The following is a 27,323-nucleotide window of genomic DNA, read 5'->3' as shown; positions in this document are numbered from 1 at the left end:
TAGGGCTGTCTGCTTCATTGATTTCGAATTTTGCTCACCTATATAGACCCAATGCAAATATGGCGGCTGTTAATTTTCGGCTCCCAGAAGAATCATTTGTCAACAAAATTAAATTACTCTAACTTAAAGATAAAGTCAAAGTAAATCAGTGTATGAAGTTTCAAGGCTAAACTTTCATCTAATGGGAAGTTACAGGGACATTTATATTGCCAAAAACATGAAAACGAGGCTAGGCAGGCCAGGGTGACTTTTTCCATACAAATCTCTTAAATTTGAATGAGTCATAACTTTGCAGCCATTAAACCCAAAACACTGAAACTTCTCAGAATAGCATAATATTTTGTATATATTTAAGTACCACCATCAGCGTTTTAAGAAACTTGACCAAACAACAGAAATGAATGACAACCATTTTTGCATAAGGTCTATTTGGAAAATAGACATTGGATTATCTTCAAATAAGCTCACTGTGATCGTTAGATCTTTCGGATGTTACGGTTATGCGTATTTTTTCGGCATAGTATAAAATATGGACTGGACTCTGGACTGGACTCTGGACTTTGGACTCTGGACTCAAAAAAACCTGGACTCAAAAAATCTAAAAAATAACATGCAATTTAGCTGGAATGCTTTGATCGCAAACCGAGTACAACTTTCAGAAGCCGGGTCTGAAAACGGCTACGGGTTTGGGTATGTCACACATGGTAACCAATTTTGCCCGTCGATTTCATGCTATTTTCCATAGAGAAAACCTCGCGTGAATGATATTACAAACGCTCAAGCTGGAGAAAGCACGACAGCGCAATAGGAATCAGGCAAGCATCGGCACGCTAAACACGCCATCATTCACGAAAGTGGAAATAAGTCCTTCACACGGCACTGTCCGGACGGGCATGAACAAGGCTGTACTGAATTTAACTATTCCTCCAATAACTAACTTCAACCAGAAAACAGACGACTAGAAACAGTTGATCGTGTGAACCAACAGATAGCGAGGTATTCGAGGCAGCTAGAGAACTCGATGGGCTGTCAGGTAACGTGCAAGTTACGTTGAAGCATTTTTTCGTGCTAGCGAGCTTATTGTTGGGTTTTTATAGTAGTCGAAAATTCTCGGAAATGTCCATGTAAAGAATGCTAGAACATCTTTACGTTCCATCGAGTAACTTGTTTTTTAACAAGTAAACTTCACTGTCTGTCTATTTTGCGTTTACTTAGAAGCCGTTTAATTTATCAACCGTGACAGTTCAACTAGTACCTATATATCGAACTGATTAAAAGATAACAGATTCGTGATTTCTCTCTGAACGTTTCAGAGCCCTGTCGTTTTGATAATTAGTTATACATATGTTATTGACACCCATACGAGAGTAGTAACAGCCATCGGGCCGAGAACAGACTCCACTTTACACAGCATCTGAAGAGATACAGGCAGTAGGCACTTCAAAAAGAGAAAACGGAAAAGACACAATAGCAATTCATTCTTTCTGTTACAACATACCATCCACCACTGCGCAACGATAAATACTTCGACAGAAACGCAGTCTCCTTTGCAGCATTTTTTGGGATGTCACACAACGCTCCCCCTCTTGGGGAGCGTTCAGAGCGTTGTGTGACATCCCTATAAACGGCTGCAGAAAGAGAGAGACTAGAAGAAATAGAGTTTTGATAGAACAAAATTCAGCCTTTAATATTAATATTATCAGCCTTAACACAGGTCTGTATTTCACATAAATCATCGTGTGGATAATTTAATTTAATTCCTTTTGTTTTTTATTTTTTTTTTCATTGCAAGTCCAGGTTTTTTTGAGTCCAGAGTCCAGAGTCCAGAGTCCAAAGTCCAGAGTCCAGAGTCCAGTCCAGAGTCCAGTCCTGTTTTATACTATGCCTATTTTTTCTAATTGAATCCAATAACTGATTTTTCAACACCCTCTTCTCACCCATAATCTCCGTTTAAACAGCAAAAAAGCAAACACAGTTTGCCGATAACTATTGTTAAAGCTGAAGATTCCTCGCATAACACTGATAACACATTTCCCTGATAACACCGGAATTTTAATAAACTACGATAAACAAACTTCACAAGAAATTCACAAAAAAACACAACTCTTTTCCTGTTCCATGTTCCATATTTTTGTATGTTTTTGTTTGCGTGATAAATTAAATTGACACATTGTTTGACATAATTATGTGTAAGCGCGACCCTAGCACACTAAAATATTTTTATTTACGGCAGACAGAAATACTGGAGTACAATTGTTCATCGAGCAAAAACAGTTTTATTCTCTAATGCAACCCGTACCATACTTTAGCAATGCCAACCCAAAAAAATATCAAAGCACACAGGTGCCTCAACGATAATTTGGCCATCAGTGTAACACTGACCTTCTTGTGCTTATCACTTCAATCCAAACACTTAATATTAAACAGCTTTTTACAACAGCTCTTATCTTTGTTGTGAAATGCAATCTTAGACTAGTGACGCTTCTAGAATGTTCTAGTCAAGTAGCTTCAAGTGTTTTGACTGAGATAGCATGTATCTTGAGTTCCTTTGAACTAATTGATTTAAAAATAGGCTTGAGCAGTAAACACTGCGTGTAGTTTGTGTTCACGGAAAGAATTGTTCCGCCAACATAACATCGTGCCAGAAGTCAAAAAGTAGCCTAACCTACTTTTTGTACATGGTCCTCGTCACTGCAGTCCTCATTACAGTCTTCAATCGCCTATTCTCCTCAACGATGCCAACAGAAGGCGCACGATCCGCAGAAGTCGCAGCTAAATCAGCCTCTGTTACCAGTTAAGGCACCAAAACCGTTCAATTTCTGTAAACCTGAAGAATGGCCGCGCTGGCTAAAGAGATTTAAGCGTTATCATAGTGTTTCAGTCCTTTATAGGAAAGAAGAAGACCTTCACTGAAGTGAACACTTTCCTATACGCCATGGGTGGCGAAGCCGAGAATATCATGGCGAGTTTGGCATTCTCAGAGGCAAGCGACGTAAACACGTACGACGTGGTCAGGGGAAAGTATGACAGTCATTGCGTCGCAAAGAAGAACGTGATCTACGAGCGAGCTAAATTTAATCAACTTGTGACGCGTCAAGATGAACGTGAGAATTTTATCACTGCTCTGCATTGCCTAGCCGAGTTCTGTGAATATGGCCCGCTGAAAGATAAAGTGATTCGAGATCGCTTGGTTGTTGGACTCAACAACCAAAACCCGGCTCAGTGAACTGAAAATGAACGCAAGTTTAACACAAGAAAATGCTGTTCAGCAAGCCAGCCAGAGTGAGTTCGTCAAAAAGCAACCAGAGGTTATGAAAACTAACGTGAATTTGCAAGGACCACCGTGACAAAATAGAAGTACCGGATCCTCTCACTGTAGAGGATCTAATCAGCTATAACTAAATAACGAATAAAGAAAAAATTGCAAGGCCGATTGAACGGTTTGGGACTGTATTGAAATTCCAATATTTCGGAAGGCACGGCCTTCCTTCTTCAGGGTCTTACAAAGAATGACTCTAAAGGTTAAACGTTACAGATATAAAACGTGGGAAATACGATACAACGCGTAAATAACAATGGTAGAAAACCATTGGTTAACCAGAGGTTATCCGTTTCGGATTACCTCCGATCCCTGACTCGTCCCCAGTCGTCTTCATATAGCACGCGGAAAAGGGAGAAGCACGCGCGCGCTTCATATAGCACGCGGAAAAGGGAGAAGCACGCGCGCACCCATCTCCCCTTGCGCTCCCTTTCTCGGTACCCGTCTCTCCCTCCGCTGTATCTTTGCCGCGTGCTGTATGAAGACGACTGGGGACGAGTCAGCTCCGATCCCACAACGAGCGATGTTGATCAACTGGAGGTTAAAGTGCCTATGAAGTAAAAAAATATTTTTGCGCTTTTTTGTAGCTTATTATGTCTACTTTTCGAAAAGCCAAAAAAATAATAATGTCAGAGAGAAGGAAATCGGATTTTTTGCCGCCTAAAGTGGCCCTGGTTCGACAAATTAGTGGGGCCGGAGACTGGGAACGAGTTAGCGATCTGTGACGTAGGAAATTGTTCCACTGATTTGTTTACCCCATATTGCTTCTTATCGCTTCTATTGCTGTGCAGGTTCCCGCTCGAGTTTTACTCCAAATTATAAGTTTTTTATCTCGATTTAAATATAAGGCAGCGATAATTTATTGTTTCTTCGAATGTAATTTCGATAGCAAGAATCGTAGAGGATCGATTCCGGTAAAACAGAAGTTGTTGGGACTGTTCACTCGATCGAGCGACGAAGAGATTGCGCGGCAGTAGACGGGTCTTTTCCCGCAACTGGTCTGGGAAGAAAAGCTATCTAAAATGCTTAAGTCGCCGAGACGACTAACCTGAAACCAGTAAGTATTTTATGACGGTCTATCAGTGTCTCCCTTCCTTTAATACTTTTATTCTTGTTTTATTGCATGTTCAATCTGGCGATCCGACAGAACACGTTTATGAACGGAGAATACCCAATACAATTAATCCATGTAACTCTTCAAATTTAAAATAGCAATGATAAATTTGATTTGGGTGGCTGTATGGTTTGATGATTTTAAAAATTCCAATGCAATAAATACAAATTTATTTATTGACTGTGTGTACATAAATTATGCTATCCCGTGCGATCAGATTCATAAAAGGGTTGAAAATTTCTTCTTCAGTTCCTCCAGTTTATAATGGGTTCCCGATAAAACTGTCATTTTTTTGTTGAACTTTTTAGCTGCGGTATGGTTATAAACCTGGTGTGTATTTAATAATCTGATACATATATATATATTTATGTATTTCTGCCTGGTAGAGTGCACATTTACAATAGTCACTAAAATTTTGAGAACTTTTGAACTTGAAAAGATCCCTGTTAATTTTATACTTTGACTTTGTTCTTTAGAATCCCAATGGCAGACTCGTATGGATGGCTTATCTATAAGATTTGTGGATACATGGGCTGGGATAGTTAAAGGCCCATTACCAGCTTATGTTTACATGTCAGATCATAACATTTGGTATAAATTCCTGCCTTTGGGGTTATGAAAGAGGTTGGCCCTCTTTGTAGAGGGCATGAGGTTCTGCTACTTACTTGCAAAATTAATTACCAGAAAAAAAGGAAAAGATAATAAAAATATTTTATTATCACAGATGCTTGTTGTTCTACCCACCTTACATTGTGGCACTTGAAATCTTGCATTCGGAATGATATTTGGCACATTGTACTAAGAGGGTGATTATATGATTAAACACCTCAATAAAATGTCATACCAGAGCTCGTCATACCGGTGCAAGGTTACCCTGGTTACTGTACCGCCGCAAGATTTTCATTCCATTATAAAAATTTATTCCGGTGTGATGTAAACATGGAATATGACTTGGCTGATGACTGTTTGTTTAATATATGTATATTTTTTATTAAAAGGCAATATAAAACTCAGCACACCCAAAAAATGGCTTATGTACAGACAGTATTTGTTGCGGCGAATGTTTGTTTAAGCCGCGTCCCATAGGGAATAATTAGTTTTCGTGCTACGGGACTTTGACTTATTAGCATGCTAGTTTTCGTGTTTTAGTTTAGAGTCTTTTGCATTCGTTGTTCGCTGGTGGATACGAAAAGGTCGTTCGAATAGAAGTTATCGAGTCGTTTCGTTTCGTTTCGAATTAGTAAATCGGAGTCGTTGTAACACAAATTGGTCCTTCGAGCCGGATCAAAATGCTCTAGCGTTTGTCGATATCGGATGGCCGACAAAGACGGAGTCGCTGACGGAGAAAACGTGGCCGTCGAAAGCGAGAAGGCAGATGACATTGAGTCATGGACATCGCGACAAATTGAGTATCTTCAGCGTAGAAGAGCAGCCTTCAAAGGAGTGATTACGAAAAACTCCAAGAAAGCAAAGGATATCATTGCCAGGAATGGCAGTCGAACAGTTATTCGATGCGTAAAGGAACGTGTGTCACAAGCGTTACAAAACGCTTATCAAACAACTCAAGACATTATTGCTTTGCATGGCGACAATGTTAATCGGCGAGTTGAGGCGGAAGAATGGTTAGATCAATTACGGAGCGAATTCGAGGATATCGTCGACACAATTGAAGAGTTCTTGGAACGTCGTGCAGATGAACCTCCATCCGTTTTCGGAGAATTGACCGTCGATCGATTGAGCGACGAGGACGACAAAGCCAGTCAGCCTTCGCACGTGTCTGATGGTTCGCGCGCCTCTAGTGCAGCAGAGAAGCTTGCAAAGGCGGAGATAGCTGCTTTAAAGACGAAACAAGAGAAAGAAAGATTGAAAGAGGAATTGAAATTGCAAGAAACGGCAGCGAAATTAAAGATTCAACAGGAAAAAAACGAAGCCGAACGCTTGAAGATGGATACCGAATTATTGTCGAAATGTGCGGGTTCCAAAGTCAAGAAATCGGAGGAAACAGAGAGCGAAGAAGACGAAGAATTCGATTCGAAAGATGTTGACAGAATGTTCAAAGGAATTAAAAAACCCACTTTGACTGTGTTCAGCGGAGACAAAGACCTTTATCACGATTGGAAAGCGCAGTTTGAAATATTTGTGGATCAGATGAAAGTTCCAGCTAAAACTAAAATGATGATGCTGAAAAATTCCCTGTCTGGTAGACCTCTTCGAGTTGTTGAGCGCTTGGGCTACACACCAAGACAATATCAAACCGCCTTGGAGAAACTTGACCAGAAATACGGAGGAGAAAAGCGATTGATGCAACGTCATCTCGAGGCCATATTACGGGCTTCACCGGTCGAAGAAGCTAATCTGAAGGAGTTAGAGATTTTTTCGGATCGATTAACTGACGTTGTGGCTAAGCTTGAGGATAATGACCAGCATCAGGAGCTCACCGGAGTTTCAGCGCTTTACATAGCAGTGCAACAAAAGGTACCAGAGTCCCTTCTTGTTTCATACCAAGAGTGGTTACACAGAGAACCAAGAAAGGATGGACTTACCACGTTTTCGAAATGGTTGCAGAAACAAGTTGTTTACCGCATGGACGTCGAAGAAGTTAAAGAGAGGACAAAGAAAAAGAAGGAAGAAAGCTTTGAGTCGAAAAAATCAAAGAAGGGAGCTGCCCACACTACTACAACCAAGCCCTCTCACAAGTGTGTTCTCTGTCATGGACCCCATCAAATTACATCGTGCAAGAAGTGGGGCGAAACATCCGTGAAAGATAGATGGGAAGTATCTAAAGAGAATGGTCTTTGTTTTCGTTGCTTGAGTTCGGGTCACCAAGGAAAGAACTGTCCGGAGAACAATCGTTGTGGAATTAATGACTGTAAAGGCACCCACCATTTCCATCTGCACTTTGAACAACGACCTAATCCGCCTGAACGCGTGGACGCCGCAGTGGGGACACGGAGTGCTTTCGGCGAGTCTGAAGGAGACGTTGTGTTACGGACTGTGCCAGTTTTGCTTGTAGGCCCAGAAGGGCAAGCTATTAAAGTCAACGCTTTCCTAGACGATGGGTCGGATTCGACTTATGTCCGAGATGACATCATTACAGCCCTTGGCCTCGTCGCTAATGAAAGAAACCTCAAACTATCAACTCTGACTGACAGTTGTGTTCCTCTCAAAAGCAAGAAAGTGACGCTGACAATAAAGAGCCTCGATGGCGAGACCCAGTCCACCGTTGAAGCGTGGACATTGCAAGAAATGTGTCAGGGCCTGTCAATTCCAGACTGGAACCAACACAAGATCAAATGGGATCACCTTAAGAACATTGCATTCCCTAAAATCCCTGGCAAGAGAACGATTGACATTCTTATTGGGTCAGACCATCCCGAATTGTCCTTAGCTTTGTCAGAGTGCTATGGGCCAATTGGAGCACCAGTGGCAAGGAAAACGCCCTTGGGGTGGACCTGTGTTGGACGTTTACCCGCCCTGCCTTCAGCTAAGAGAAATGCTTTCGCTAGAACCTTTCGAACGCAGACCCTAAGTGAGACACGCCTTGATGAACAATTGCGAGAAATGTGGGAGATTGACTCTCTCGGAGTTCGAAGTTCGGACGTTAACCAATTAAGTCAAGAAGAAGTCTCAGCAATGACAAAGGCGGAAAAGTCAAGGCGATGGATCGGAGGACGTTACGAGGTCGCAATTCCGTGGAAGGAAGAATTACCCGCTGTACCTGATAACAGGGAAGAGGCAGAGAAACGTCTGTACTCGCTTGAGAAGAGCCTACTCAAAAAGCCAGAGGTTGCACAGCGTTACAAGGAAGCAATGAACGCGAACGTTGACAAGGGCTATGTCCGAAAGCTAGAGACTGAAGTTGTGAATGACGGTCCAAGCTGGTATCTTCCTCACTTCCCAGTCATCCGAGAGGATAGAGAGACCACAAAAGTACGCATAGTATTTGACTCGGCTGCGAAATGCCAAGGAATGTCGTTGAATGACGCGATGCTTACCGGACCAAAACTTCAGAGAGATGTTCTGGAGATCCTCCTTCGTTTTCGACAGAAACCTGTTGCTCTAGTAGCAGACATTAAGGAGATGTTCTCTCAAATTGTCCTCGCTGAAAAAGACCGCAGGTATCACAGACTGTTATGGAGGGACCTGGATGTGTCAAAGCCTGTTGATGTTTATGAAGCAGTTCGCCTAGTGTTTGGAGACAGAGCATCCCCTTACCTCGCTCAGTTCGTAGTTCGCAGTCACGCCCAAGACTTTGTAGACAAGTACCCAACAGCAGCTCAGGTTATGATTCAAGATATGTACATGGATGACATTCTGGATTCAGAAGATTCAGAAACAGATGCTATTCTCGTGCGTGAGGACTTAACTAAACTCCTGAGTGACGCGGGTTTCCACGCTCAAAAGTGGTGTAGTAATCGAATGAAAGTGCTAGAAGGGATTCCAGAGAACGATCGAGCAACTGGGGTAAAGTTCGACGAATCAGAGCTGCCGAGTGTCAAAACATTAGGCGTTAAATGGAATGCTAGCGAAGATGTGTTTACTTTCACTGTCAAGGAAATCAACTTGTCCGTCTACACGAAACGAGGACTGTTGAGTCGTATTGCCACACTATTTGATCCGCTGCAATTCCTAGCCCCATACACCATCAGAGCGAAGATGGCATTACAAGAATCCTGGTTAAGAGGCCTTGACTGGGATGAAGAGTTTCCTGACGACTTGAAAGCGTCCACTCAGCAATGGGTAGAACAGTTACCCGAAGCTCCGAAGGTGAAAATACCACGTTGCTATCGACATGACGAGGAAGTAGAACGAGTATCGCTTCATACGTTCGTCGACGCTTCCAGACTATCTTATGCTGCAGTAAGCTACGCCAGATACACATATGTGAGTGGTCACATTTCCGCCGCCCTAGTAACAGCCAAAGCAAGAGTAGCACCGATCAAAGCTGTGAGCATCCCGCGCCTTGAATTAATGGCGGCAGTGCTTGGAGTGCGACTAGCTGAAACGGTCTCTGAGAAACTAGAAATACCGCTAAGTGAACACACCATGTGGACTGACAGCATGGATGTGATCTACTAGATCAGAGGTCATTCAAGACGACTGAAATCGTTTGTTGCTAATCGAGTAGCAGAAATTCAGAGAAAATCACGCCCAACACAATGGCGGCACGTGCCAAGTGAAGAAAACCCTGCCGATGACGCAACGAGGGGTCTTGACCTTACAGATTTGTCAGCTGAGAGCCGCTGGTTTCAGGGACCTGCCTTCTTACACGAGGGGGAGGAATCCTGGCCCTCGGAAAGTCGACCTGGTCAGACTGATTGCACTGAAGAAGGCAAACAAGAATTGTTGAAAATCAATCTCACGTTTCAAAGCAAGAAATCGCTTCCATTGCTTGACGCCGAGAAGTTTTCGTCCTGGCTCAGATTATTAAGAATCACTGCATATGTTCTGCGATTTATATCCAAGTGTAAGACAGCAGGACTCCAGAAAGAGCAGAGAAATATGTCAAGTGATAACCAGGCAAAAAATATCGGGCCAAACGCTAACCTGAAAGAAACCCTTGAACCAGAGGAAATCAAGAATGCAGAGAAGTACTGGGTTCGCGAAGCTCAAAGAGAACGCTTTTCGGAAGAGCTGACGAATTTGAAAGGAGGAGGAACTGTCTCTAAAAGTAGCCAACTTTGGAGATTGTCACCGTTTATGGACAGTGATGGAATCTTGCGTGTGGGTGGAAGGCTAGAGTTGTCCAGTTTACCTTATGATGCTAAACACCCCGTTATATTACCGAAGAAACATCACGTTTCGAAGCTCGTCGTTGCTCACATTCATAATCAAGGACATCACAACCTTGGAGTGAACTTTACTCTTGCTGAGCTACGACAAAAATTTTGGATTGTCAATGGCAGAGAAGAAATCAAGCGATGGGAACGAGAGTGCAACTTCTGTAAGCTTCAAAGAAAACGCAGAGGTGAACAAATCATGGCACCCCTACCAGATGTCAGGCTGGGAACATCGTTGCGATGTTTCGCCCATTGCGGAGTCGATTTTGCTGGTCCATTCGTTGTCAAGCTGACAAGAAAAGTGTCCGCGAAGCGTTATTTGTGTCTCTTTACTTGTGCGAGTTCACGAGCAGTTCATTTGGAGGTAGCCTTTTCGTTGGATACAGCAAGTTTCCTGAACGCATTTTCCAGGATGGTCCGAAGGCGTGGCAAACCGGAAATAATGATTAGTGACAATGGCACAAACTTTACATCAGCCGAGAAAGAGTTACGAGAACTTGTTTCAAATCTGGATCAAACCAAGATCAAAGAGCAGACAAGCAATGACGGAATTCGGTGGCGTTTCAACCCCCCTGGCGGATCCCATCATGGAGGAGTTTTCGAGGCCTTAATTAAATCGGCGAAGAGAGCCTTGCGCGCTATCCTAGGAGAGACCAAAGTTACGGATGAAGAGCTTTTGACAGCTGTCGTCGAAGTAGCGGGGATTTTGAATTCTCGTCCACTCACCTATTGTAGCAGTGATCCAAACGACGAACATGTCCTAACTCCTAACGATTTCCTCTATGGCCAAGCAGGAGGACAACTTGCACCACGAGTCATCGATGAAATTGCATTCAATCCCAGAAATCGCTGGCGTTTCGTTCAAGATCTTATTAACAAGTGTTGGAGGAGATGGATGAAAGAGTACCTTTCAACGCTAAACACTCGCAGTAAATGGGTTGATCAGAAACGCAATGTTGCTCCTGGAGATGTTGTCCTCTTAGTCGATACCAGTAATCCAAAGGGGCAGTGGCCTTTGGGACGAATTCAAGAAGTGTTTCCAGGACCTGATGGTCAAGTCAGAGTTGTACGCGTCAGGACCGCAGGAAAGGATTACGTGAGACCCATTACGAAATTCTGCCCACTGAAACTTTAAGGAAGAGAATAGGAACAGAACTATAACCCTGTTCGAGGGGGAGAATGTTGCGGCGAATGTTTGTTTAAGCCGCGTCCCATAGGGAATAATTAGTTTTCGTGCTACGGGACTTTGACTTATTAGTATGCTAGTTTTCGTGTTTTAGTTTAGAGTCTTTTGCATTCGTTGTTCGCTGGTGGATACGAAAAGGTCGTTCGAATAGAAGTTATCGAGTCGTTTCGTTTCGTTTCGTTTCGAATTAGTAAATCGGAGTCGTTGTAACAGTATTAATTTTTGATCTCACACCAGGGATCATGAAAACACCCCCCCTGACACTGCACTGCCACAATAAACATTTGTATTGGTATCCTACTATGATGTAATTTTTGCCCCCGCAGGGGTTCCGGCCCAGAGGCCGGAACCCGAGGAGGCACCTTAGAAGTCCCCGCGTAGGTAGGTAAAATATGTGCATTTAGTGAACGGTACCGGAAAAAATCTCGATTTTGGTCAAAGCGGCTCGCAAAGGATTGCCCAAATGCTCGCAAAGGATTGCCGGAACGCTTGCAAAGGAGCAACGGAAGTCAGTATCGCAAAGGATAAAAATAGCCGTCGCACTGTGATCACATGCACAAGAAACGTCAGTTGCTTGAAAAATAGCTGAAACGTGTACCTGAAATTGAAATGATACGGAAATGACATGGAAGGCATAACAGGTGTATCATCCGGGGACAAAGAGTTTCTTATTTTAGTCAGCGACTGAACGTCGTGAAAACAAGTGGAAACCGTATACATCTTACGACGAGTAATAAACAAAAGCGTGAACTTTGTCATGACACTGTAATTCGTTTCGGTAACAAACTGTCAGTATATTTGATCCAAAGAGTGGTTGAATAAGGATCAAAAAATTGTTTTTTTCGAATCGTTGAATGTGCCATATTTTGTTACTCGTGGAATTGTTAGGCTTTTTGGCCTGAAAATTATTGCGGTAAGTTCGTTTTGTTAATGTTATAAGCCCGGACGGAAATAAGCTTGCGTGTTGTCACCACGAATAATGTGTTACCATGTGTTATTTCCGCTAGGTAATATATTCGACTTGAACTTGTGAATTTATTAATTAGGACGCAACGGTGTCACACAACAAGAAATTCCGCAGCAAACAATAACGTGACGTAGATGGCACAGAAAAAAGAAGCCTAATTTATTGTGCAGTCCATCGGCATCAATAAATAAAGGCGACAAAAAGACTCCACTAATCTTATATTAGTTTATTGCTGTAAAACAAATTATAATAAGGCGGGGGCAGCTAGTGAGAACTGTTACTAGTTTAGTTTATTGTTCATGTGCACTTGAAAGTACCAGTCCATGAAAAAAAAAGTACAGAATGATTTTCTTTGTTTTTATAACTAAAACATCAAGTTGACAGGTACAAAGGGTTTGAATAAAAATAAAGGTAATGATCAAAACTCACTTTGTTCAACCGGGAGACTGGGGTCTGGGTTACTAATAATAGAATGGAAACAATACTACTGTTTTGAGAGAACCAGAAACTTGGATTTGGGAAACTTAAAAAATGTATAATAGCAACATTTGACACATCAGCACATTCCAGGGAGACACCATGGCCTAACAGTTAGCATTTGGAACACCGGATCAAGTGGTCTGAATTTGAGTCCTGAGCCATTGCCTTGTGCTGTTGAGTGAGACACTAAAATCTCAGTGAGTGCCTCACACAACCGAGGAGTATGAATGGTTACTTAAAAATTATCAGGGAAATCCTGATATGCTGGGGGTTATCTGCTATGGGCTAGCATTCCATCAACACTAAGTTGCTATACTTCAGTCTCACTATATGTGTGTTGTAAACTGATGGAACTTGTGTATTAATCAAATGAGAGTAACAAAGGTTTCATTCAATAAGACAGGTATACAATCTTTGACCAGGGCCAGGGCCTACTTTATATTTACATTTACATGTGTTAGTATAGACTGCTTTCTTTAACAGCATGCATATTGTAAATATTCCAGATATATTCAGTTTCTATTATATAATAATAATTCTTCTACGTGGCATTCGTAGGTGTCAAAAATAAAGTATATTCAGGTGCTGTAGTTTCCACTATAAACCAAAAATCAAAATGGCGCCCAGAAAGGAAGCAATAACTTCGAATTACCGGATAGCTTCATTAATTATAACACAGCCTATAAAACCATACATTACTTGACTAAATAACTTGGGGCGCCTTTATTTACCGTTACATTTATTGTATGATTCATTTACATCATATATTCTCGCGCGAGTCGTGGTGTGCTTTGAGAAATCAAAACAAATCTACAAATATATTTATAAAGCTAAGTGCATAAATACAAAATTTAATGGATGTGCTTTCCGATCGCGAGAGACAAGAGGAAAGTTTGACGAGCAGTGTTTCTTGTGGCAATAGCCACTTGGATTAGATACCTCTAGCTGGACATGGTTTTCACTGTCTGAATAAAATGCCGCCAACGCTTTATCGAAGACCATCGCTGCAGCTTTCGTCAAAATGTGCTGGAGGCTGATTTGTGGGACATCGTCGCCGTGAATTCGCAAAAACCGACTCCAGTTCTGCCGCAAAGTTTAGTTTTTGTGTAGATAATGCATCGATACTCTCGCTGTACTTGTTTTGTCCCGGCAATTGGTTTTATTGGGGCCACCGAGCACGCATTGGTTGCCTCTTGTACTCACACTTCTCTTATTCACCATTACCAGTTCGGTTGGATTCCATTTCTGGAAGAAACGAAAACAATTGTTCTACGTCACGAAACGTCATTGATCAAAACATTGGATCGCATTTCATAACATGTTTCGCGGTAGCCAAATTCAAGATGGCGGACAACCACAAGGAAAGTACATATCGAATTTTTTATAAATTTCATGCCGCAGACTTCTTCTTCATCGTGGTTGAGGCTTTGACGATGTAAACAAGCTTCGTACCTCCATAAAATTGACGGTAGTTCGCTGTCTCTTCTCGTAAGTCCTCCGTTTTATTTAATCTTTAATCATGTAAGCGCGAACATATCGAGGGAAATTAATTTTGTCAACAGACTTTTGCTCGCGTTCTGCCTAAAATCCCGTTCCCTCTCGAAACTCTTGCGCTTTTCTCGACGTTGAACGTGCTCAAATCTTGCCATGAGATTCGATTGAGTTTTAAAACGCGAACGCGTCGCTCTTGACGGACCTCGTTTGGCCCATGTTGAGTTGACTATTATAAACTTTTATCCCGTTCGTAGTTTTTATGTATAGTTTTATGTTAAGGCTTATATCTTGTAAATTGTATTGCGCGGACAGAAAAGGAGCAAAAGAGCTTGATATTAAAAATGCAGTTTACTTCCAGTGTTGCAGTCTTATTTACCGATGCTTTAATCAATAATATTTTGTCATGGTGGCACAATAAATGTTGGTCATTGAAATTTTTTGCAGCTACGAATTATTCCCCTCTGAACCGAAAGAATTTGATTCTGTGCTAATATACAAGTTATTATCAAAGGGTAAAGAACATGAAAAAAATCTGTATGTTCATGCCAGCAGAACATTTTCCATAGCAAAATATTTCTTTAAAATTCTTTCTCAGATTCCAGGGTGTGCAAGACGGTTTTTTTCGACTGCAAATTGAAAAATCCTTGGTTGTAATTCAGTTCATTTAAGTCTGGGAATAGCAAATTTGCTCTTGTTGTCCACATTAAACTGCACACGTGAGAGAAGAAAGTATTTTCGTTTTAAATGTGTCAGGACACTGGTGTTTTATTCAACAACAACAGTTTACAATTCCTTTTTCCTCTTTGTTCCTCCATCCACCTACAAACAAATCACAAAAACAGTTTTAACTTTAACTTGCACTCATAATATATTGACCTAATTTTTAGTTCTGAATGAACTTTTAAAAACACTTAACTTTATAAACAAAAATAGTAACATAAAAACAACAATGAATTGTTATACACTGATACAAAGTTAGAAAAAAGCTTTGTGAAAAGACTCGAGACAGACTAACTCCCGAGTAAGGTTTTCGAGTTGGATTTTCAAGTTGCATTTTCGAGTTAGGATTTTAAGGTGGATTTTTGAGTTAGATTTTCGAGTAAGGATTTTGAGTTGGATTTTCAAGTTGGATCTTCGAGTTAGGATTTTCGAGTCAGGATTTTTTTTTTTTGACAAAGCAAAACCCATTACAATTATTGAAAGCCAAACGTAAACTGGCTAACCGGAGTGCATAGTAGGCTAACCGAAGTGAATAATAGGCTAACAGGAGTGCATAGTAGGCTGACCGGCGTGTATAGTAGGCTAACGCGAGTGCATAGTAGGCTAACCGGCGTGTATAGTCGGCTAACCGGAGTGTTTAGTACGGTAAGCAACTCGAAAATCCAACTCGAAATCCTAACTCAAAATCCAACTCGTAATCCTAACTCAAAATCCAACTCGAAATCCTAACTCGGTAAATAGGCAACCTCTCAAACAATAAGTGGCACACAACCCAGAGACTCTATACTCACTAAACAAGAAATTTTACTGCCCTGTCCCTAACATGCATATAATGGCCTGGAATAATTGATCAGAGAGCACTGGGAAAATGATAAAAATTAAAATGGCAATTCATCTTGTGGCTACCCCTCTTGCACGTTTTTTTTTTAATTTTTGCAAGCCAACCTGCACATACATCTCCCCTCCTTCTTCAACATTTTCAGCCCTTCATTAGCCACATTTTGTTGCCACAGTAGGGATATTTGCTGTTGGAAGAGTCTGCATGTTATATGCGGCAAGAGTTCTCTACAATTTGAGAATGATTCTCCATTCCTTACAATTTCAGTAGAGAGAATCAACACAAACGTAACAACATTTAACAAGGAGCATGAAATATACTCATCAGTAAACTTTAGAACATCGATTTGAGAAACACTTTCAAGTTCATTTCGAAGTAGAAAAAATAAAAACCAAGTCCCTGTACTCTCAATGATTTTTTCACACCTTCAGATGTGCTTAAACGAATCTTCATTTCGAAGTAATGCCGTAAAAATGCCAAAACATTTGCCCCGTTCGCTATTATCGGAGCGAACTTTAGCTCTCTTCTCATCATCAAAGCGACGCACTAAGGAATGCATCCAAGCGGTCAACTTTAAAAAGTGTTACCATTTTTCCTAGGTGGTTACCAGCGACGAAACTTTAGAAAAACAACAATGAACAACGACACATTCGAGGAAAATTGTTCACTTCGACTACAAAATTCTCCATCAAAGAGAAAACAGAACATAAATCTAGGTACTTACATTTCAAGTCCGCCATCATGGCGGCGGCCTCCACGATCCGCGATCTTTTCGTTGCTTAAATTGCCGTTTTCAAACCTTCTATTCTCGCCCAAATGCGACCGAATTGGCATCCATCTTTGTTTTACTGGAATTGCTGCTCAAAGTTCCCGGATATTGCGCGTAGAGACTGGTAGACAACTTTATGTATAAGGCACCAATTTCGCTCTATTATTTTGGCCGATTTTTGCATATTTTCGCAAGAACAATAGAAAAGTGACGTCACGCTTTCTTCCAGAATTGGAATACATCCGAACTGATTACGCTCGAGTCGTCTGAACAATTTCCTACGTCACGACCTTGTAATATGATCGTTTTGGCCGCGCGCGAACTGGCCCCACTTTTCAGACGTCAAATTCGAACTTTAGGCGGCAAAAACTCGGATTTTTCTCTCTTTAACACTATTCGCTTTTGGGCATTTCGAAAAGTACATATAACAAGCTACAAAAAAACGCAAAAATATTTTTCACTTCATAGGCACCGAATTCATGGAGACCATGCCGCAGGGGGACGACCAAACGAGACCATGAGACAATCTTGTAGCAAATTGCAATCAACTAACAGTTTACATTTATCCACACACCATGTGTTTGGAGACAATTAGGTTATTCTCTGACTGCAAAACCTGCTATAGAAATTTACCTTGCCACCTTGTGTTATTGTCACTTCATATCCTTACTTGACGTCTTAAAATAAACACAACTATTAGTCAAGTCAAAAACAACATCTGTTTTTTCAATTCAGTTCGATAAAATCTGATTATCAGATTTGGCGGTATTACAAAAGACAGTACTTCGTGTAATATACACAAACCATTATTTTCTTCAAAAGGGAAGAGAAGAGATTAACAGTACATCCCTTATAATCCAAACATTTACACTATATGTCCCAAATGTGTAAATAAACACTTTTAAAACTCGACAAAGAGAAAACGCACAATACGAAGAACAGCATCCTGATGCATCTTATCAGCATAATGTATATAAATACGAACAAATAAAAAACAGAAAGGCTGACCGTACAGTAAGCTAATACTGTAAAAAAAAACTGCCCAGAAAAATTGCCAAACCCCTACCCCATATGGCCTAAAAGTAAAATAGTACGTCTCAAGTATTCCGAGCATTTTAATACAATATATGTGTAGCAATTCCACTCGAAGAAAAACCACATATAACGTCTAGAGCGTTACAATGAACGTCTAAAAAGTTCACTTGGAATACAACCACAAAAGGTCTATTTCTTACCTTGTTACCTTACGTGATGTCTTACACAAAGCACTATCCTGAGCGAGTGAGTCAAATCGAATATTCTCGTGTTATGTCACGGTCACGTCGTGAACGACGTGACCGTGACGTAACACGAGACAAAAACGAAATTTGATAATTGTTTTATTATACATTGTTTTTCTGGAAAAAAATAAGGATAAAACGATTACAACCGTTCTACAAATTCCTACTTGTCGTCCTGCTTCTGAATGCTTTTCTCCCAAGGTATTCGTGGAATAGTTCCTTCGCAATCTTTGTCGGTCATTTTCAGTGTGTTTTCCGAGAATTTATTGTCCAGCAATTGTTCAATTTAAGTAAATGTTTTGCTCAGTTAAAGAAGAAGCGAATCGACAAACTGAATTTCCTTTGCTGTCAGATGTGTTCCACACTGCTCTCGGAAATCATGCATTGCGCGCCCAACCTACAGATTAGTGAATAATCTACTAGCAGATTATTCACTAATCTCTAGGTTGCGCTGATTCTCAGAATTAACTGTAGGCTCTTAGCCAATGACAAGACAGATAATGACTACAATGTATAATAAACTCTGAAATTGCATGTAAATGCATTTTTGTTAGCTGACACACAATTTAATTTCTATGAACAATTTCTTTTGTTCATATAATAAATTAGCCAAACAGCTAAACAATATGGCACTTCAGGCCCGTAGGGAAGGGGGGTGCGATGGGTGCGTCCGCAACCCCCCCCCCCCCACGAGCCCTGGAAGTCCGCTCATTGTGAAAAAAATACATCAAAATGAATAAATAAATAAACTAGCTAAATAAAGGAAAATGGTATCTCTGTACTTCGACGATTTACATTCAATATGGTCCTTTGGGTTGGAGAACCACCATTTGTAGATTTGTGTGGTATATTTTTGACCGAATTGTGTGATTCTAGGCTAGGTTAATTTCAACGATACATTCTTTCTAACGTCCTTCATAGTCTCGTATAGTCAAACCGTTTAAAGTTCCATATTCCCGCGCTACCAAAAAGAGAGGAGACTGGGTACTTGTTGGGCTCGGACGCACCCAAGAAGTTCAGTGCACTGCTAAAAAGATCAACAAACTGACCCTGGCTGATTTATTTATTTAATTACCATTTCACACTGAAAAAAAGGTACCTATCTTTTTCCTGTTTTCCTTTTGTTAGACTGTTCTCTGCCCTCTATTTTTTCGCACTTTTTCGTTCGATGAGCACGGGAAAAGAACGGCGAGAAGCGCTCGCCAATTCTCTCCCTTTTTTTAAGTTGAAAAATAGAGGCTGTGGACAGTCTCTCCTTTTGTGTACTGCCGTCATTGTTATCTGAATAAATTGTAAATTACGTTTACAAGGTTCTGTTTCTAAAAATTCGTTTTGAATTTAAAAATGTACCAGATTATTGTCGTTGCTACCTTCACTTTTACCTGCTTTGTTTCCTTACAAAGTCTTCAAAACGCACGAAATGCTGTCTAAGATAACCCACTTTTTCAAAATTTCCTGGGGGAGGATACCCCCATACCCCCCGACGTAACTCTCGCCGCGGCGCTCAGGATTTCCCACCGGAGGCGTTCATATGCACCCCCCCCCCCCCCTATGAAAAATCCTGGTTACGAGCCTGCACTTAATAAAGTTCATTCATTCATTTAATAAAAATAAGATACAAACATTTTTGGATGATTCAGCCTTTATTTGTGCTAACGCTTACATTACAGCCACTTTTGTAATGTTTCCCTTAATTTGTAATTTTATTTCAAAGCTAAGGCTGTCATCATTGCCGCCATACGTAGGGGTCCAGCTGGCGTTAACTGAAAAAGAAAAAGAAAACTTCTTATTACCCAGGGAATATTGTACTGATTGCTACCTATCAGTGCGGAGTACTGGAGAGAAGTAAAGCGATGTCAGTAGCAGCTTTGATTATTATTGTACGTTAAATTTTATGAGTCTTTTCGTACATATCGTCAAAAACAACTTTACAATTTTCAGCGAAAATGGTATACATAACTACGCTTTCCTTTTTGCATTTTTGCACGGGTATGGGATGAACATTATATTTATAATATTTCATTGCAAGTAATACAAAAGCGACATGGGGGTCTAGTGTATCAAATATTTAGCGAACTGGCATAGTTCTGTACATATTTGCAACCATATCTCCGCCTGTCTTCCATTACAGTCGGCCTGAAAAATTATACTTTTTGACGATGATACCAGAAGTATATGATCCAGTACTTCTGATGATACGAATGTTTTACTGACAGGTCCGTGTTACAATCATGACGTGTTCGATAAATTCATACTTACTCAATCCTTGCAGCAACACAATTGTGGAGGAGATCCACAGTTGGCGAAGTCATACCCACAAAAATTAGTTCCTTGTGGACAATAACCGTTCAAACAGTACTTCCCATTCCCCGAACAAACTGAAAAACATTATAAGATTGTTTAGTGTGTTAGTCCTGACCAAACGCAACAAGAGATTATTTGCAAAGTACAGAGCCCCCACCCCCCCCCCCCAAAACAAAACAATAATAATAACAAAAAAATCAAAACTACTGTCTTCCTCAACGTAAAGAAACACTCACCAACACGCTTGGCATCTTCATGAATGGGGTTCTCCTGTTTGTTTTCTGGGCGAGCACCCTGCACGGAGATGGTCCCCAAAATAATGAACAACATGCACAAATAAAATTTGCAATCCATGGTTGAACGACCGGCTTGAACTGCAACAGAAAAACAGTCAGTATGTTTATGACTAAAAGTTCTTTAAGATTAAACGTATTTCTAAGATAAGTTTGACTTTGAAAAGGCTGAACAAATTTATAAAAGGCTCGCGCAGCATGATGTTATTATATTCTGAAACGTTTTAGAGAAATCAATGTTCAAACGAGAAAATTAAGGCTTCACAAAATAACACTCCCTCAAGAAAATTGGTTTATGAATTTGTCAATGAACAAGGGTTCTCCACGACCTTAAATACAAGGTTAACTTCAGTCGGGTTTCATTCAAAGGTTTGTATACTGTATAACCTAAAACACGGCAATTGGACCATTTTAAATTCGTACCTTTTCCTTGAAACTTGGAACTTGTGATAGATTGATCTGAGCAGGGCGACTTTCTTCAAGTACTGACTAAAAATGGCAAGAAATGCTTGGATTTATACCTAATAGGCCTCGTGTAATTTATGATTTTGCGTGAGGTGGCAGTCTTTTGCGATATGAATGATATGCAAGTTAAAAACAGGAACACGAATGTAAAACATATTCAGGGCAGAAAAACTGTCGTTCTACATGTCAGGAAGTTATGCTCTCTGTAATAACTTATTTTAAATATTAGGCGATCCTCGCAGCTTCATTCCGGCAGTCTTCCACCGATTTTCATTTTAAATAACCGGACGTTGTTATTGTGCCGGAGAGCGTAGTTTCCAATAGTTTTAGCCACATCAAAACTTTACCACAAATCCTCAATTTAACTGAAACTGAAACCGGACGTCGTTATTGTGTGAGAGCATGATCTACAATAGTTTCAATCACATTTGAAATAACCGGACGTCGTTATTGTGTGAGAGCATGGTTTCCAATAGTTTCAATCAAATCTTAACTCACTTTGCCACAGTTCCTCGTTTGAAATAACCGGACGTCGTTATTGTGTGAGAGCATGATTTCCAATCAAATCTTAACTCACTTTGCCACAGTTCCTCATTTCAAAATAACCGGACGTCGTTATTGTGTGAAAGCATGGTTTCCAATCAAATCTCAACTCACTTTGCCACAGTTCCTCGTTTCAAAATAACCGGACGTCGTTTTTGCCGCCTGTTAGCGAATAGCTGGTCCGCGTGCGCGCGCCCTCAAGAAATTTATGTTCAACAGTTTATTTGCCAGACAGGGCAGTGCACACATGATAGCAAATGAGTCTTCGCTTCCACGTTCCACGTGGCTTTCAGTGAATTATTTCCTTTGAAGTGATTAAAGTTCTGAATAACAACCAAGGACAGTCCGGCTACGAAGAAATATTTGCCTTAATAATTTATTTTTTTTTATTAAAATACACTCTTTTTTCGACTAATTTGCTTGTTAAAGTAAAATAATAAGTATAGTGGACAATGAAGGCACTCTCTTGCCGAATTTTTGTTAACTCTTAAGGGACTGTTTTAATTTCTCAAGGGATTGTTTTGATTTCTCAAGGGAATATTTTTTCGCTGTGGATGATAAAAACATCACTCAATAGGAATGCGTTCGAACTTCTGATCCCGAAGCGTTATCTAATGAAAGCGAGATAAATAAAGATTACCTTTTGCTGGTTGTGTTCTGTAGTTTTGTTCGATTTGATGCGTTTGTTATCTATGGAAAGCAATTTCTCGATGGCTTCAACAAAAGAAAAAGGTATAAGTCAGGCAATTTCGATGGCCTTTCCGTGTCGAGACTACAGTCTATAACTTTTGTCATTTTCACGCGTCGCTCGTCATCTAGCCTTTTGCAAATTAAAGGGAGGTATTTTTCAAAGATCTCTGCTATTCATCGATTGAATCGCTTAGTTTTAACATGCTGAAAAGCTGCTGCGAATCTTCATTGTTAGAGCATATTGGCCAATGCGATTTTCTATTGTTACAAGTCGACACAATGCATGTTGTCTTTATTGAAAGAAGTATTTTTAGCTCGTCACGCAATCTTCCTCTGTAACGAAATGAACAAGAAGATCATGGCGCCTCGCGGCACCGCCGTTTTTACAAACTTCCATTCTGAAGACGGAAAATTCCATTTTAAAGCTTAAAATGAAATGAAGAAAAACCGATCAATGTTTAAGTGGATCTAAAATGGAAAATCATGGAGTACAGTGTGTTAAAACCGTTCCCTGCGAGAAATTAATTTTTCCTTCGGCGGCCAAGAAGACCTTGTGACATGACACTCTCAATGTGTTTTTGACTTGATCACGACTAAATGCAGCTTCGAAGACTTTAGAAAGGAAAATGGTAATGTACAATATTGCTTCGAACTTGAATGGAATTTTTAGAAGGATCGGTAAAGCCACTGAGTGAAAAATTGACTGCTAGCGTGAATAATGCAGGATCTCACGGCTTCAAAAATGTGCAGAATTTTGAAGCTTTGGAATAGATTATAAGCTTCATGTTGAATGAGAATTAATCTAATATAAAACTTCTTACAAGTTTCTTTTATTTGTCCAGCTTACGTTTGGAATTTTAGGCTTTTGAAGCGAATTGATTTGAAAAGCTCATAGTGACATCTGATACCTATCTCTTACGGCCGACTCACCGTCGCGGTGTTTATTTAAGTCGCTTTGATTTTAATTGTGTTCAGTTTACAACCTTTTACATGTAAATATTTACTACAGTACTTCAGAAAATGCAAACAAGTATTTTTATTGCCAACGAGACAGCCGAGCCAAGAGGCGAGGCTGTCGAGGCGGCAGAATCATAGAGCCGTGTGCGTATGAGTGTATAGGCAGAGAAAATCTTAAGTTCTGCGTAAGGGACTTTTTTTTTACCATATTTGGGTGTAAGTAAACCCCATATTTGGGTTGTATTGTTCTTCCCAACTGGTTCCCAGTCTCTCACTCCTTGCTAGAGAGCAAACTACCAAAATAGCGTCCACGCGGCTCGCTGTTAAAATTTTCAATATGGTCATTCATCCCTTTACCGATAAATACACCTTTAGGGAATTATAAATCGAAAGAGAATACCCTACAGAATATTCGACCGCCGAAAAAATGAACATCAAGGTCTTCAAAGCGATGAAATAATCTTTCGACTTTGGAGTCCTTTGATTTACGATCGAAGAGAGACATGAAAATCAAAAGCGGACTGTTGACTTCAAATAGAGTTTTCTTGACTAATGAGAATGCTGAAGTCGGGTAAATGCTTCCTTTTAGTGTTGATTGTGTTTATAGTAATTGTTTGACCGATGATTTATTCCAAATCAAATACCGTTTATTATATTTTATTTGGCACGCATTTTCGCTCCGCGTAGGAATAACATCAATACAAAGCGACGCTCACTAAAATTACTGCATGTCATACACACAAGAAAGTCAAAAGTTTTTTGCTTCTAACGGCAAATGTTATGTTAACTTGAATAAAAAATTTTGTCTCCAAATAATCCTTGACCGTTCAAGTTTGGTTTTCTGTTCAAATTTTTCAAGTTTTGCGTAACTGAACATGACACTTCGCATGCGAGACTGAAATCTGACCCGTGCATTACTGTCTCTGATTACTGAAAATTATTTTTAAAAAAGCAGTTTTGATTTTGGGATTTGATTTATAAGAAGTTCTTGAAATGCAAGTATCCCTTTTGTGGACGGAAACATTTTAACCACCGCGTGTTGTAAAGTATTTAAAAAACAGTGATTAAACCTCATTTATTGCCTACATTTTGTGACATTTTAACGTTGAAAAGAATTTAAAGATTTGTCAAGAGTTATCAATCTGTCAAACCCGTAGCCTGCGTAGCAGACATCTGTGTACGTTTTTAGTGTGTTTAAAAGAGTGCGCGATCGCGAGAATACGCGCGCTGGAAACTATGGCGCCTGCTACGCAGGCTATCAAGCCTGTGTCATTTATGAACACCAGAGAAATAACAAACAACTGCAAGCAAGGCTGATCATACTACGTGGAAAATAGGCTTTGCGAGACAACACCACGACTGGAACCGATACAGCAGGATTGCAACCGCGGACAGCTGTTTCGTTCTTATTGGAACTCATCAGCGCGGTGTAGCGAATCTAAATGACGCCAGCTGCCAACGCAAATAAATTGCCCAATAACCCGTACACTGTATCAAGTTCCGTACCCTGAACCTACTTGTCCCCGAATCACGCGCTGCCACATCACGTGTAAGGCTGTTATTAGGCAATTTATTTGCGTTGGCCTTTGGGCTGGCGTCATTTAGATTCGCTACACCGCGCTTATGAGTTCCAATAAGAACGAAACAGCTGTCCGCGGTTGCAATCCTGCTGTATCGGTTCCAGTCGTGGTGTTGTCTCGCAAAGCCTATTTTCCACGTAGTATGATCAGCCTTGCTTGCAGTTGTTTGTTATTTCATTTTATTGCTGATCAGATCTCTCAGTAGATCCTACGAATAGCAGCATTATCGTTTGCGGTCCCTTGCAGTTTTAGTCTTACCAGAGAAATAGCACTTTTTTCGCATATTACCTAAAATACAATTTACCATATTTTGGTCATTTCAAATATAGTTCTATCAAAAACCATTCAATATCTGTTCTTATGAACAAACATGAGTATTTCGCTCGTTGGCACTTACCGATAGGTACAACTAGTAATTAGATATAGTGATGAAAAGCATAAAAACAATGTGAGTGTTAATTTTGTGGAAGGAATTCAGTAGTTTTGATAGCGGTTTTGTGCTATCTCACGAAACCATGATTCGCAAATAATTTTATCATCCGGGATCCCAATGACCGCTTTTCTGCACCAAGATAATACCACTGGTGGTTAAATTAATGTCAGTGACGGTTGTACAGAATCAAAACCTTCCTTTCACCATAGTGTTTTGAGCTAGTGTTATATTTTGTACAAAGAGTTCGTGTTTTTGCGAGTTGTTAAAATGGCGCGCGGAGGTAAAGAAATTTTTTTCACTGTTTCAAGTTTGGTTTGGAATCAATTTATCACGGTTGATAAGCATTTTAAATCATAAATTGGTCTTTCAGCGTGTCTAGTTGTAATTAAAGTTTACTTCAGAAACAAATTATTTGTCTGAATTAAGTGCGCATATCGTATATTTTTCCACTCGCACGAGCCGGAAATTTGGGGGGTTGGTGCGCACTAAAGCCTTTGGGAGTCAATGGATTAATGCAGGGCCGTAACTAGCAAGAGGCAAGACAAGGCACTTGCCTCGTCTAGATTTTTACCCAAAATTAAAAACCAAATTTGTTTTGTTGGGAAAAGAATTCCTAGTTAAACAAGATTGATTTTCTCAAGAAATGATTCAAGAAAAATGTCTCTGAAAGAGTTTTAGAGCTTCTAGATTTCAAAATTTTCTAGAGGGCCTGCCCCGACAACCCCTTAGCAAGATCTTTCCTCGTCCATGACAAAGGTCTGGTTACGGCCCTGGATTAATGCATCGCAAATCGCTTTCAATATTATCATTTCTCCTATTCATACTTCATGCAAAATCGTCGGTATCTCGAAGAGATCTTTGATTTATAAGAGCCTTTATAAGAAGCTTTATTTCTAAAACGATGATTTACGCTAACAAACAAATTTCCAAGAATCCAATTTTATCGCTGATATCTGTATACTGAGAACTAAACAGCAAATTAGGTTTAGTGATTTCGGGGTTTAGAAATTGGACATCGAATAACCTCTTCTTTACAAAAATATGATGCACTTTTAGTGCAGAATGCACTTTTGTGACGGTTGTGAGGGCTGTCATCCGCTAAGGCGCTATTGCACTAAAGCGTTAGGGTGTAAACTGAACTTTAGTCAAGTATTAACTTTTCGGTTTCATGCACGGCCTATTTCGGCCGATTCGAGCCGGAGTTGTGAATTCAAGTAAAGTTCTTAGCTCCAAACTTCAGCTTGTATGCATTTAAATCACATGGAAAGATGGAATATTTATCGGTGTTAAAACGTAAAGGGAAAAGATCGAGGTATATCTGTTCATTTTAATTAAGCTACTTTTAGCGATGTTTTTGAAGTGGTGTGCGTACGCTTTCAAGATTTGCTTTCCTACCTTGTCCCTCTCTTAGTCAGTGTCTTAGTACGTGTTAAACCGTTCCGCGTATGGCTTTCCGAAGCACTGTAAAGACAAAAATAGGACACCAGGTAAGGTTTGAAGCTTTATTGTAGCTTTTCAAAGGAAAACTAGATATTCTCAACCCAATTTCAAATCCATAAATTTCTTCTAGTACGCTTTGGTCACCTGTGGTGTAGCAAGTAAAAGAGTAAATGTAGAACACAATTTTCTTGAGGGCGCGCGCAGGCGGACCAGCTATTCACTCACTCGCCAATAACGACCTCCGGTTCAAATAATGATCTGTCGTAAAGTGAGTTAAGCCTGATGTGATTGAAACTATTGGAAACCATGCTCTCACACAATAACGACGTCCGGTAATTTCAAATGAGGAACTGTGGCAAAGTGAGTTAAGATTTGATTGAAACTATTGGAAACCATGCTCTCACACAATAACGACGTTCAGTTATTTCAAATGTGATTGAAACTATTGTAGATCATGCTCTCACACAATAACGCGCGACGTCCGGTTACAGTTTTGTTAAATTGAGGATTTGTGGTAAAGTTTTGATGTGGCTAAAACTATTGGAAACTACGCTCTCCGGCACAATAACAACGTCCGGTTATTTAAAATGAAAATCGGTGGAAGACTGCCGGAATGAAGCTGCGAGGATCGCCTAATATTTAAAATAAGTTATTACAGAGAGCATAACTTC

General features: G+C 40.3%; 1 protein-coding gene and 2 long non-coding RNA genes across 4 annotated transcripts; all 3 read right to left on the bottom strand.

Moving 5' to 3' along the window:
- Positions 1–2,126: 2,126 nt before the first annotated feature.
- On the bottom strand, positions 2,127–2,607 carry LOC144656526 (uncharacterized). The gene is made up of 2 exons (XR_013571317.1): positions 2,426–2,607; positions 2,127–2,385 (listed from the first exon to the last, which is right to left on the bottom strand). It is a non-coding gene; the product is annotated as an uncharacterized LOC144656526 (long non-coding RNA).
- Positions 2,608–14,553: 11,946 nt separating this feature from the next.
- LOC144656818 (uncharacterized) lies at positions 14,554–25,935 on the bottom strand. Its single transcript, XR_013571394.1, has 3 exons — positions 25,932–25,935; positions 16,623–16,746; positions 14,554–15,159 (listed from the first exon to the last, which is right to left on the bottom strand). It is a non-coding gene; the product is annotated as an uncharacterized LOC144656818 (long non-coding RNA).
- On the bottom strand, positions 19,572–26,869 carry LOC144656817 (small cysteine-rich protein 1-like). 2 transcript variants are annotated; one of them, XM_078517064.1, is made up of 6 exons: positions 26,797–26,869; positions 26,608–26,673; positions 20,968–21,033; positions 20,488–20,625; positions 20,207–20,325; positions 19,572–19,710 (listed from the first exon to the last, which is right to left on the bottom strand). In XM_078517064.1, exons 4-5 carry the CDS (start codon positions 20,603–20,605, stop codon positions 20,207–20,209), a joined length of 237 nt encoding a protein of 78 aa, XP_078373190.1. In that variant the 5' UTR covers positions 20,606–20,625; positions 20,968–21,033; positions 26,608–26,673; positions 26,797–26,869; the 3' UTR covers positions 19,572–19,710. The 2 variants fall into 2 exon arrangements, with proteins under 2 accessions (XP_078373190.1, XP_078373189.1); XM_078517063.1 differs by lacking the exons at positions 26,608–26,673; positions 26,797–26,869 and having other exon boundaries at positions 20,968–21,107.
- Between the last annotated feature and the right edge of the window lie 454 nt (positions 26,870–27,323).

This window comes from Oculina patagonica, chromosome 6 (assembly GCF_052425735.1).
Source record: "Oculina patagonica isolate OP01 chromosome 6, crgOcupat, whole genome shotgun sequence".
Taxonomy (NCBI): domain Eukaryota; kingdom Metazoa; phylum Cnidaria; class Anthozoa; order Scleractinia; family Oculinidae; genus Oculina; species Oculina patagonica.
Note: the sequence above shows the minus strand (reverse complement) of the source record. Positions and strands in the feature narration are given on the sequence as shown.